The following is a 14,274-nucleotide window of genomic DNA, read 5'->3' as shown; positions in this document are numbered from 1 at the left end:
AATTTCTATGAATAAATTTTACATTAAGTAATATTCTACGTCCACTTCAGATATATATAAAGACTGTCCACGATAAAAAGTGGTCATATATAACATGGTAAATCTTGAGAATAATGAGAATTTATAAGCAGCATGTTTGTCAAATAATTTGTAGATATTAAACTACATTATAAAAATACAAACAAATTATAAACTTTAGGTGGCCTATGAATTTTAGCAGTATGTATCTCATGATAACAATATTTTTTTGTACAGTGTCTTCTTGCAGTCTTTAAGTACAACAGTTTTAATGACAAAAATATTTTTTTAATGTTTAATTATAATAGCCAAAATATACCCTATTACATACTGATTTTACGATAGTAATAATTTTTCTGATTGTAATCAGATTAAGAAAGTACTGAGATTTTCTAACTTTGCTGAATTCGAATTTTTGACACTTTTTGGCTCTCCATACAAAAACAACTGTCAGTGCTTGGAGTAGAAAGTCTTCCTGACTACCAAAAGTCGAAATGAGTTTCAAAAAGTATTTTTTTGTCTGCTAAGATGTCATTCTAATGTGTGTAAAACAGCTTATAAAAATATAAGTATTTATAAAATTGTGCCAGGAAGCGTGTGAAGTTTGTTAAAAAACACTGTACAAGAAATGAAATGCTTGATGGTATACATTCGGCGAAACCTCAGACACACTAAAGCATTATAAGGAATAGCTTTAATTATTATATAGTTTTATGTATACAGATTTATCAAAATATAATATTGCTTCAAAATGTGCATTCAGGAAGAATGATTTATCATGTTATGTATGACCACTTTTTATCGTGGACAGTCCTTATTAGTTCAGTATTTAGATTTTGCCCACGTAATGTCGTATGAATTTGTATGCAATGTAAAATGAATACAACATTAAATGCCTTTTTACTCACCATTCTAATTATCTACTAAGTTCTACATGTACGGTATGTGACTCACCTGCTTTTGCCAACTCTGCCATCTCCCATCCTTGCAAGAGTTTTTGCACCTCTTCATCCATTTCCTAAAATGGAAACTACCAAACGAATGGATAATACGTAGTGAGTACGTTTAACGATAAATAATATAACCTATTGCGATCCGCGTCCACGCGTGATCTCTCATGACACGTAAATGGCCGCCGACCACGCCGCAAAACATTGCGTTTCGTTGCACAAGCAAAACATTTATTTATGCGGACAATATTTTTGTTATAACAATTATTTTTCGGTGTATATTACGAGAATATCATTGTTATTTTTTACAAGAGGCGCAAAGTAAAATCAACTATACTGCTATAGCATTCACTAAGATATACAATGGTACTTAAACATGGCGTTTCGTTACAAAAACGAAACACATATTTATACTAACTAAATACTTTTTCAACAGAACTATTTGTTCACCAGTATACATTACGAGAATATTATTGTCATTATTTACAAGCTGCAAAGTAATACCAACTTATAAAACAGTCATATCAACTATACTGCGATGGCATTCGCTACGATACAAATAATAGAGTTGACAGCGATGCGTACATATTTATACAAACTTAATATTTTTAAATATAACTCTTCGTTGAGTTTACATTACAAGAATATTCTTTTTATTTCTTTACGAGAACTACAAAGTAATGCCAACGTATAAAAAAGTTACAGGAAGTATACTGTGATAGTAACCGCTAAGATTAAGATTGTAAAGATAATTTTTATTTTTTTGGCATTACAAGAAGCTTCTTGTTAATAGAATTATCGTAACCTTTATTCTATTAGTTGTAAATAAAACTAGAGTTCTCGTATATGTAATTCAAACAGAACTGTTTAGTGCATATTAATGTTTGCTTAGTTCTATTGAATTCAAAATATAGTAAACGTAACAATACAGTTGTTTTTATTACGAGATTGTAGTATCAGTTACGATAAATCTATTTTACTAAACGTTCTGGTAGTATTGTTAAAATATTTTTTTTCCGTGTATACAAAATGTACTGAGGAGACGCTTTTTGAATTACACTCAGGTGGCGTGGCGCGGACGCCCTTTGCGCGCCCCGAGACACGCGACGCATAAGTGGGAACGCTGCCTAAGGGGTACACCGAGCGGATGTTGCCCTTGCCCGTATCATGGGACACACGCAGAGGCAACACCCGCCAGGGTGTAAGGACTATTTGAGAGTTAATGGAATCTAAAATGAACTGGTCTATTTTGATGAAAGTGATGGACTAAATACTGGGCTATGGATAAAAAACCGGACGCCTGCCTAATAAAACGGTATCCAATTTTATTTCCGGCAGACGGTGACTCGTCCCCACAAGATGGGCCCCCACAAAAAGCGACATCCAAGATGGCTCAAGGGCAACACCGGTGTGAGAACTCAAGGGTGTCGAGAGGTGTACACCGCTTTCTGCCCAGTGGCTGTTAAGCCACTGCACCAACTCGCGTCTTATGCAAATTTTCACTTCCACCCCTGGGGCATATAGCCCTAACGACTCCACTCTGGACGGCCAGCCAAGGCAAGCCAGAGGTAGAGAGTACTGTCCCACCCACCCGCCTTACGGGTAACAGAACTCCCCAGGAGCACTCGGGTACGTGGGGTCGCTGTTCCCCAACAGCTCGCCACAAGCTGCCCTGCGTTGACTGATTGCACTGGTAAAACCAATGGGCGATGGGGTCGTCACATCCCTACGCCTACCATTTATAATATTATTAGTATTAGTATGGCTGTCCCTACGAACTTTACTTAGTTTGGGTAACTCAGTGTATGATTCTGTGGTTGTACTCTAATATATTATTTAATTTTATGATGTAGTAAAATAAAGTGTGTCATTAAAACATGAAGGGTCCTAAAAAAGTTTGACAGTTAACCACACCCCTCCTGTCCTCTTTAAACTTTCAAACAGGATACCAAAAAAATATAAGAAAGTAATCAAAAAATTAAGGCTTAATAAAACTTTCTAGAAAATTGCTTTGAAGATGATCGGTCACATTGTTCCTGCTATTGCCGAAAATAATGATGCCTTGATAAAAGTGGGTCGACATTGTTTGCATTACAAATTTTGTTTTTGTGTTTTAATGAACTCATATTTGGCTGTGGCCGACATGCGCTTGGCTGGAAATGTGAAAAGGTAAAGTCAATCAATTATATAATTCCGTAAAAGACAAAGAAAGTCTAAAAAAACGTTCCTCGGAACTCGGTTTAGATGGGGCTGATTAATGCTCGGTGAATAATTGATTTGTTTATAATTTGGATGTCTAATTTGGGTAATCTAAATTATTGCAATCCAATAAGAAATCTGAATGGTTTAATATTGAGTTATTATAATGAGAGGTTTAATATTATTTTTTTGCTTTTTAGTTTCTCCGTGTTTTCTAACGCGCTTATTTTTGAAGGGGTTTTTTTTTAAACGTTTATGTATGAAAAAAATGTCGCTTCCACTGAGTCATATTGTTTTAAATAATTAAAAAGGAATAGTTTTTAATTTTTCCCTATAATCTGGTATGTAAAATAAGGAGCTTTATTCACGATGGGCAGGTTAAAACTCACATAAGTAGAGCTAATAATAAGTATTATAAGAGCAATTCTTGCAAAACGCATGAAAAAGTTGATTCACCCAGTTAAACTCTAGACAGAGCTCAAACACTTTGTAGTGGAAATCGTAGACACCTTACAGACGACTGGAAATGGTGCAACCTTTGAGAACTGCACGTTACGCGTAAGGCACTGGTCCCACCGCGAGCTAGTAAACTATGAGCTTATCGGCTATAAAAACGAACAAAAGATACGCACTCCCGTGTAAATAAAAGAGACACGGCGATGTTTATAGTTACTCGCCCAACGGTGAGCTATCAATATCGCCGTGTCTCTTTTATTTGCACGGGAGTGCTTATCTTTTGTTCGTTTTTATAGCCGATAGCTCATAGTTTACTAGCTCGCGGTGGGACCAGTGCCTAACTGCAGTCCGTAGCCCCCTTATTAGCAGCTTCCAAAGGTTAATCAGCGTACCTCATTTACATGACACCGGCCTGGTGAGCAAGCGGGACGTCGCTATACACCAATAATGCCATCTCTTTCCCACACGTTATACCTGGGATTCGCCACTCCGGCCTCCATTTTGGCAATTTAGCGGGAAATGCATGTGCAATTATTTATCCCTGGTGCAATGAGTAAGCAAGGCTGGGAGGAAATGTTCTCTCAAATGCAAAATTTGGAACTGCATTATTTAGGGCCGAGGCGAGTGGGTCAACACCTTTTCTATTCTCGAAATTTTAATTGTTGATGAGTCAAAGAGCGTTGAGGTTAAAATACGCGGTGGATAACCAGTAGGCCTAGCACATGATTGCCGCGAGATAGATGACACGTCTTCTTCTAACTGTATTAATGAGTTAATGACGTAAGTGCGTTTTCACATTATCAGATCCGATAGCGGATGTAGGACCGATATACATTTAACCCGCCATCTTTGATTTTTGCCTTTGAAATCCTTCCGACATCCGATATCGGATCGGATAATGTGAAGACGCACATACTCGACTTTGCAGTTTACTTTCTTGAAAACATTCAGATAGACCTTTCGTCTTAGTTCCGTACGATACGATTATGGTATGGTATTTGTAGTTAGTATAGATATTTTAATACTTTACCTCAATGCCAATGACCCATAGGTACCATACCAGGGTACCACGTTGGGACAACTCGGCCAACGGTGGGAGAGTATGTTGGTGGAAGCTCGGAATGTATCGTAGGATGTTTTGGCTTAGTACTTTCGCTCTTGGACTGATTCTCGTACTTGCATGGCTTACCTAGTAATTGGCTTGGTCTTGATCTAAAACAGCAATGGATATTTTTCTGCAAATATTGATGCAAATATTGGTGCCTGTGTGGTGACGGGTTAAGAATTTCACCACCCCCTTTCTTCCCATGGGTGTCGTAGAAGGCGACTATGGGATATGGGTTAAATTGTGGTGTAGGCGAGAGGCTGGCAACCTGTTACTGCAATGCCACAGTTTCGTTTTCTTTTAACCCCTTATTTGCCAAGAGTGGCCCTGAAGCTTTAGTAGTTTCAAGTGCTCTGCCTACCCCTTTATGGGATACAGGCGTGATTGTATGTATTGTATGTATGTATGTATGTATGTATATTGATTCAAAGGGAGTGATGATGAAGCTTTTGGAATTAAGTTGGAATGTATATGTAATGGCTGTTTTGGCTTAGTGCTGTCGTCCTTGGACTAATTCGCGTGTACTTGCGTGGGTAATTGCGCCGCATCACGATAGGCAGGCCAGGTCGCGGTCGAAACTCGCCTCCTAGGGTTATCACGTGACATAGCCTTTATATAGACTGGAGGTGATCCCACTTCGAAACAGGTTTTCAGTGGGCTAATTCACCACTGTGACATCGACACCTGGGGGCCGATTTTTGAATCTCACTTTCACTAAAACACCGGTTGAAAACGGTGAATTGCCTATTATTTTCAGTGACAATTTTCTGAATTCGAACGCCGTGAGACTCAAAAATCGGCCCCCTGACTGAAAATTCTGTGTCTATTTGTGGGTTGAATAGTAACCCAGCGTCAATATATCTTTGCCTTGTCAAACAAGCAACGGCGAAGTGGCACTGAGGGCACAGTATAATAAAGAGTACTATCGTACAGTATGGCCACTCCAACTTCCCGATGAAAGTGCCGCCTACCCCCTCTCGGTTACCTCACAGTTACCGCGACGTCGACCTGTCATATCTCTCTCATACAAGCATGGTACGCGTTCACCTATACGAGCTTAGAATGTGTGCTAGGAACGCGCCTCTTTCATATACTTGATCGCCAGTGTCCGAGATGTGTCGGGCACAATTGTCACTATTGTGAAATAGGCCACAGTAAGTTATAGGTACGCATTTGTTATATCTGTTGTATCAAATGTGGGGTTTTTGGTGGTACAATAAAGTGTTTACTTTATTTACTTACATAGGGACTTGGGAAAATTATCTGTTTTTGATTCTTCTATTTACCTACCTACTTGCTAACAAAAATGTACTTATTAAGACTACCCCTCTCAAATTCTAAGTTTCTATAGAAACACCATAAAAAAACTAAAATATGATCCAGCCTACGTCCAGTACTGGATAAATGTGTTGTCTTTTTTTTTGTAGATAAATAGCTACTGGCGAATACTGTGATTGAGCAATATTATCGGCGCCAAAGTAACAAAACAAAAAACAAACAAATATAAAATTAAAAAATACCTTGTGATTCGTTACTCTTAACTTTTATTTTTATAATTTATATAAGGTAGCTTGAATCTGGGTCAGGTATGCGGCCCAAATTCAGAAAAACCCGGATTTTTTTAATGAACAATTTTAAATTATTCGACAGAATACACAGGGAGAAAAATCCTAAGCTAATGAACCAAATTAATGGTATTATAATAATCACGTAGAACATCTAGTTCGCAACAATTCATATATTTGTTAGAGTTTTTGGGTGATGTTAGTTTCTGTGTTGTTCTAGTAAAAAAATCTTCAAAATATTGTTATTATCTGGTAACCCTAGAATTGCCTCGGTGCCCAGCCTTTGCGTACTTGGCATTAAGCTTATCGATTTTGTAGTTAAGTACCTTCTTTTGTAAGCTGCCCGCCATCGCCACTCCGAAGGCCGCACACGAGTTTTTCGCTTACTTAATGTCGTTGAATGAGGATTACCTATACTAGGTAGAGTCAGCCCACGATAAGTTTGCAATAATTTTGACAGCCTCACCGGAGCAAGTGTTATTTTAAACGTCGAACTTCGATGAAATGATGACGTTTGACGATTTACGTTTACTTAACGTTTACAGAGGCAGGGCTATCAAAATCGTTGCAAACTTATCGTGGACTGACTCTAAAGTAGGGAAAGACAGTTTATTATATATAAACTGTGGACTTTGAGGTCTGTTACACGACCGTATAAAAATACTTTTGAACAGGTAACATATAATTTGAATTGTTTTCATTTGTAAATAGTTTTTTTAATAGCGTTTTTCGATATAAATACATGTCCTAATGATTTAATTTTATACTAATACTAAAAACAAGTGCGTATCGATCCACACAAGATTGAATTGATGGAGGGTTTCGTACAATACAAAAAAAAAACCGTACGGTATAGGCAAAATAGCGTTATATATTACCTAATCCCGTTGTTCATAATATTGATATACCTATCTATCTATGTGTATATTTTATACATAATCCTCTTTTTAAATTATATTACGTATTCTGTTTTTTAATTTTTATAATCATGATAATTAATGTTAAGAAGTTCGCAATCTCCCTTCATTTTAAGATCCTGCTTAATGAGTCTCATTTACTCGTTCGATGAAATTTCCGGGGACTTTTCGATACGATATTTGATTTCAAGTTAATTACTCTCCCCAGTGAGCCGGGCGTCCTATATTAATGGCGACGGAGGATATTATAGGTCCACGGAAATATCTGCTATCATTCGCAATTTGCTACCTTGACTAGTTTCAGCTTGTGTAGGCATGAAATAGTTGTGCAGTTAATATGTAGAAGAACTTTGCACTGTAAGGCCGTTTTCACATTATCCGATCCGATATCGGATGTCGGAAGGATTTCAATAGAAAAAATCCAACATGGCGCCTGCAATGTATGGGATATTGGTCCGACATCCGATATCGGATCGGATAATGTGAAAACGCACTAATAGTTAAAGGATTAATAGTTTTCTACTATCATCAGATAATAATTAGACTCTACCTTTGTAATATTTAGATGAATACCTACATTTATATTATATTATAACCTATTGTATTCGAAATAGTCGTAAACGCTGCCAGATCGGCAACAAATAGGACTTGTCAGTGTGGTAGTGACATAAGAAATGTATTTTTCATACTAATTTGACGTTTCTAGTTCGTTTCGGCTGGTCGGTTGCGAATTATCTTGGTCAAACCACACCTCGGACACTGGCGATCAAATATATTGAAAGAGGCGCATTCCTAGCACACAATCTTAGCTCGTGTAGGTGAACGCGTACTATGCTTGTATGAGTGAAATATGACAGGTCAACTGTTCGTGTTTTTGACAGGCGGTAACTGTGAGGTAACCGAGAGGGGGTGGGCGGCACTTTCAGCGGGGAGCGGGAGTGGCCATACTGTACGATAGTACTCTTTATTATACTGTGGTCAAACTGAACTGAAGCACGGGTTACACTCCGAGCCCCACGTTGGGCGCCAGTATTATCGTGGTATTAAGTGTACAAAAATAAAATCCTGTAAGTTTTGCCGGCCCAATATATATGGTATAACCCGACTAGTGATATGGATATTTGTATAATAGGGGTGTGTCATGTGCCTAATCGATTTGTTTACATAAGTACTTTCCTGTATTGAGATATTATAAAACGTAGAATACAATAATTCGACTTGACGACAAAATTATGGCGTATATCATCACGAGTAATAATGTGTTATTTGAGCATTTATTGAATCTGTAGGTAAATGAAATTCTAACTTAACTATTAGCTCTATACATATAATATAATCTCGTGTAAATAAATCAAGCCACTCCCTGTGGTGGAAACCGCGGATACTAGGGTAGAATTATACCTAGACCACTACGTCGTTAAATCTTCTAGTTTCAGTATTTATAGCTTGCAATTACAGTCTAGGCTGAAGCATAAGACTCTGAAATATGTTATGAAATATGATCGTAATAGGTATAAAACAGGTACCTTCATAATGCGTATTATAAATAAATAATAAATAAATATTGGGGACACCTTACACAGATCAACTTAGCCCCAAACTAAGCAAAGCTTGTACTATGGGTGCTAAGCTGCTAAGCGACGATATACATACTTAAATAGATAAATACATACTTATATACATAGAAAACATCCATGACTCAGGAACAAATATCTGTGCTCATCACACAAATAAATGCCCTTACCGGGATTCGAACCCAGGACCGCGGCTTAGCAGACAGGGTCACTACCGACAGTACCGACTGAGCCAGACCGGTCGTCAATGTATACAAACAAATGTTTGCTAGTTTCATTGATATACCTAATAAGATACTTGCTACAAACTACACCCTAATTGTGTTTCTTGTTAAAACTAAATATATCAATGATGTACCTATACCTATTCATACTAGGAAGTGTAGTGACATGACACCACTGCTCCATAATCTTGTCTTATTCTTATACCTTACCTTATAATTGAGCAATTCTTATATATTTATTTATAAATACATATATACCGACGATCTCGGAAACCGCTCTAACGATTTCGTTGAAATTTGTTATGAGGGGGTATTCGGGGGTGAAAAATCGATCTAGCGTAGCCTTAGAACACGGAAAACGCGAATTTTCGAGTTTTCATGCGTTTTTCTTTCGCTTTAGTAAACGTTAAATATGGTCGTTAATTTCGCCGACCGCGCGTCGGCTCCGCGTAGCTCAGTCCTAAGAGGTCGGTTTAATGTTCGCAGACAGATCGCAGGTGTCAGGGTTTCGAATCCCGGCCGGAAATCAAGTTTTTTTTTTTGTATTTATAAGAGTTTTTTTTTTATCTAAAGACGTGATATAATAAAATATAACCTGCTTGCTTCAGTATTATTTTTGTGTCTAACCATGATTTTTCCATTGCGCAGGTGATGCATCAACGATGAGTCGCCGCGCGCGGCCGTGACATGGGAGCGCAGGCATGGGCTGGCGCGCCGTGCACACGCCGCACATCGCCGCCGCCTTGTTGCTGCTGCTGCTAGTGCACATACCAGGTGACACACACACACACACACTCCCCTCCGTGGATACAGTCAGCCAGTGTAGTGCCGTTTGCTCTATGATCACTCACAAACGCTGTCTCAAAGCCTTGTCTTCAGTGTCACATCCACTGAGCAGCGGTCACTACACTCACTACCCAAGATGAGACTTTATGAATGATAACACTCAAGACCAGCCACTTCTCTTTTGCTGGCGATACTTCTCGACTCAGATGGAAGATCCATACACACTGTCACATTCGGATGTTCTCCGAGTCTACATGTATTTAAAGTTTGATATGATTGTTGCAGTAACGTGCCACCAGGAACACCAGGATGCAGTGCACATCACCGCGATCCTGGGCGAGAGCGTCGTGTTCAACTGCCAGGTGGACTTCCCCGAGGATGTCCCCGTGCCGTACGTGTTGCAGTGGGAGAAGAAGGTAGGCGAAACGGTACGACGGTCACACTCCACTCTTACAATACAACGCTGCTCAATACTCGTGTGTGTTTCTGTTCAGTAGAGGACGGCTCGTCTCGCGGCCAGCAGAGTAACGTATACTCGTAGGCACGCGCGTGCCCCCCCGGTAACGCCGCGGCGCGGGGGCAGGGCGGGCCCCGCGCCCTCCCCCCGCGCGCGCCCGCGCAGCCTTTGTGTAACCAACCGCCTTGCGCATATACCGCGATCGAACCACAGTGATAAAGGCCTTCAAAGCGAGTCCGAGAGAGCAGCAGACCCCCGTTAGAACGAACACACTATACACTGAACATTTCTGATTCATTATTTTTTGTTGGGCGCACCACATTTCTCGGGTACGGCACGTCGCTTACACGGCCACACGGGGCACGCACCACTCCTCGCACTGGCGGCGGATCTGTCTGTCTCTCTTCCTGTGGCTGCGGGCTTGTCCCGCTCACTACCTTCGCAATGTAGTCAAGTACCTGTACCGTTGTCTCTCTGTACTGTACTGTAACCGACGGCTAAGTAATTAAGTATATAGCGCATAACACCCCCGCCGCATGATGTAGTTAGTTTTTATTTTTCTATATACTCTCAGCATGCAAACATGTAACACTGCCATTGTAATCTTAAGACACAGCGTATACTTTTAAGCTGACATAGTCGAATGATAGATGGATATTTCCAAAACCAGGAAAGACCTGAGTTGCCTTGGTACTCGCTTCTCCATATCAGCGTACTTGTGGAATGATGACAGAAGAAAGCTTTGTTGGATTTAAGACGTCGTCGCTATATTCAGACATAAAGCATAAGATGCTTTATTTTCATCCCTGCATGTTTCTGTAGCGTATCGGAGATGTAGATAACCGTATCTCATAACAGTACAGAAAACACTTTACTCTTTTGGACACTGTGATCTGCTGTTACGAGGTATACAATATCTGATTCTGTTTTCCTGTTCGTGTAAATGTTGGGTCGTCGTGTTTGACGTGGTGTGTAGACAGAGTCGGATGTGTAGTGGACGCAGAGCTGCGACGGCTTCCGAGTAGGTAGAAGAATAAGACACTCGCGTCGTGACACGACAAACTATCGCTTTTGTATAACAAACACAGATATCTTGACTAAGCAGAGCAGTAGCTTCAAATAACCATCTTATAAGATTCGCAGAGAATATTATTCTGAACACGTGGTGCCACTGTATAATCCTACTTGCGCACAGACAATCGTCTTCCGTGTTTAACGTCAGAAAGTTTCTACAAAGCTCTGGAAGCGCATGTAAAAAGCAATAGATGAACTTCCAGCATAAGTTGCGTTTTCGATCGTGGTCCACATGGGAGAACGCAACACTTCTAGATGTTCAGAACAAAGAACTAAGAAACACTACAGTTCAGTTCGATTTCGAGGAGCTTACAATGATAAACCATGATGAACATTAAAGACAAAGGCGAAGTAAAATTGCACCAGAATTGCAGCTGTTGCTCTGCATAGTCAAGTCTTCTGAAGGAAGGTGAAAACCGAAGATCGCAATTTGCGGGCATCCTTCTCTGTTACTCTTTTTGAAGTAAAAGAAAAAGATGTCCGAAGCCTTGACTTGCTATTGTCGTGTAACGATGAGTGTTCCCCCCGCGCCAGCCATTGCCCCCCATAACCGGTACCCGTGTGTGTAGGGCCAAGACATCCCGATCTACATCTGGTACGAGAGCTACCCGACGCACAGTGGCGAGGGCTACGAGGGCCGCGTGTCGCGCGTGGCAGAGGACTCGCCCTACGGCGCCGCGAGCCTCAACCTCACCAACATTAGGGAGTCGGACCAGGTAACTCCACTTAGAGCACTTTCCATCAACGGTATGACAAATTGTGACCAAACGTAATACCCAAATATAAGACAAACTCCTATAAAAAGACTTCAAACTTCACCAACATTAGGGAGTCGGACCAGGTAACTCGACTTTAATCAAGGATGGATCCAGCTTTGTACTCAGGGAGTCCTTCCCCACGTAGTCGAATTTTCAGAAGGGGAAGGAGGCCATGTCTCTCCCCTCCCCCTCTCCTGGATCCGCGCTGGACTTTGATTGTGTTTTTTCATCGGTAAAGGGGGTAAAGGGGTAAAGTCGGTTTTGTTTTAATGACAATTTGTGATGATAAGGAATAACTATGATGTAATTTCATTTAAACCCCTGCAAAATAACCATTACATGTTCACTTAGTATCATCCATAATTAAATTTACTAAGAACCATGTAGTGCAGCCACACTCAGTCTTTTTTGTTGAGGACCAAAAAGACAGTATTGTCCTGTAGTGACTGCAAAATAAATTTACTTTGAGCCACCCCACACCAGTGTCTCCCAAGCGTCATCGTGTAGTCAACTCGGCTCCGGGTGGTGTCCGACGCAACTACACAGCGAGACGCCATTTTCCATGGCGCTGACTATTTAGTCGCCGCGCTCAGAATTACACCAGTATGGAATGCCCTTTAAAAGGACGCTCAGATAAAGTTAACTAGTATCTTGGCTGGGGCCCATTTCTCGAACGATATTTGACTAATATTATTAGTTCATGCACGATCCAATCGTATGGATTGTCATAGCAACACACTAATATTATTAGTGCATTTTCACATTATTCGATCCGATATCGGATGTAGAACCGATATTCCATACATTACAGGCGCCATCTTGGATTCTTTCTATTGAAATCCTACCGACATCCAATATCGGATCGGATAATGTGAAAACGGACTTAGATTAATATCTTAAGAGAAATAGGCCTTTGGACGCAGGTTGAGTGTGGCTGATGTAGTGTATATGTACGCACCCACATAAAGTTGTTGTTATACCAGGGCTGGTACGAGTGTAAGGTGGTGTTCCTCAACCGGTCACCGAACCAGCACAAAAATGGCACCTGGTTCCACCTGGACGTGCACGCGCCACCGCGCTTCTCCATCACACCGGAAGACATTATATACGTTAATTTAGGTACTGTCCTTATTTTTTAACTTATGACCGAAGGCCACGGAACAAATATCGAACGAATTCAGTGGGCTGGACTGACATATGGCGCGGAGTCCGTTTTAACAAATGACAGCTGCTTCAAGCTCATAGGGCGATTTCAGGCTAGCGTGTTTTTATACGGTCTAGCATTATGAGCTAAGATGCGCGTTTCGTTTTCCTACATTTGACCTATAAGCACGTCTCAAGTCTCATATAAAACGCCAATTTGTAACCGCTCTTACCATTGCTTAATGGCGTCATTGACGACTTAATTTTCGCAAAATCTCTCGACTGACGTACTTATTGATTATTTGATTGATTTCGTTGATCGTATTTATTTCGTGGCCTAGGCATTTTAGAAGTATTTGTACTTGACGTCTGCTTCCCTCGCATATTGTATACTTCCATTCATCCATTTGTGTTTATAGGCCGAATACTGGACTGAGGCTGAAAAGTATATCCTAAAGTTTCCACAGATCATTTCAGCACCACCGTGACTCTATTAAGTACATTTAGTAGGATCTCTTTTGCCTTCCCGAGTAGTTTTTTTCTAATGCCTTAGTGATTGAATACATATAATTTTATTAGTCACGTCTTAAGCTTTCCGAAAATTTCCAAGAACTTCAACCCTGCGTTTTAAACACTTTCGCAACGAAGAACCCGCGTGGTGGTCACTCGTGAACTTTGCTCAGATGCCGGAGAACCCGCTGAGCGGGTTCACACCATACAAGTGGGCGGTTGTAAATTGTGACCGGTTTCTGACATAGTGCGCCATTTTTTTGTCTGTGTTAAGTAAAATGTAAATGTGCAGGGGACGCGATAATCCTGAACTGCCAGGCGGAGGGCACGCCCACGCCCGAGATCCTGTGGTACAAGGACGCCAACCCCGTGGAGCCGTCGGGCACCGTGGGCATCTTCAACGACGGCACGGAGCTGCGCATCAGCAACATCCGCCACGAGGACATCGGGGACTACACGTGTATCGCGAGGAACGGCGAGGGCCAGGTTTCGCACACGGCCCGGGTCATCATCGCCGGAGGGGCCGTCATCACGGTCA

General features: G+C 40.8%; 1 protein-coding gene across 4 annotated transcripts in view; it reads left to right on the top strand.

Annotated features, from left to right (window-relative positions):
- Positions 1-14,274, top strand: part of LOC125238487 (protein turtle) — a 149,752-nt gene that overhangs the window by 118,015 nt on the left and 17,463 nt on the right. For all 4 annotated transcript variants that reach the window (XR_007178455.1, XR_007178458.1, XM_048145919.1 and 1 more), the window contains exons 3-7: positions 9,657-9,782; positions 10,080-10,222; positions 11,895-12,041; positions 13,067-13,202; positions 14,029-14,270. Coding sequence is in view for 2 of the 4 variants with exons in the window: in XM_048145919.1 (XP_048001876.1) it covers positions 9,710-9,782; positions 10,080-10,222; positions 11,895-12,041; positions 13,067-13,202; positions 14,029-14,270 (741 nt within the window). In the remaining 2 variants the exon portion in view is untranslated. The remainder of the gene's footprint in view (positions 1-9,656; positions 9,783-10,079; positions 10,223-11,894; positions 12,042-13,066; positions 13,203-14,028; positions 14,271-14,274) is intronic.

This window comes from Leguminivora glycinivorella, chromosome 1 (genome assembly GCF_023078275.1).
Source record: "Leguminivora glycinivorella isolate SPB_JAAS2020 chromosome 1, LegGlyc_1.1, whole genome shotgun sequence".
NCBI lineage: Eukaryota > Metazoa > Arthropoda > Insecta > Lepidoptera > Tortricidae > Leguminivora > Leguminivora glycinivorella.
This window is presented reverse-complemented; position numbering and strand designations above follow the sequence as displayed.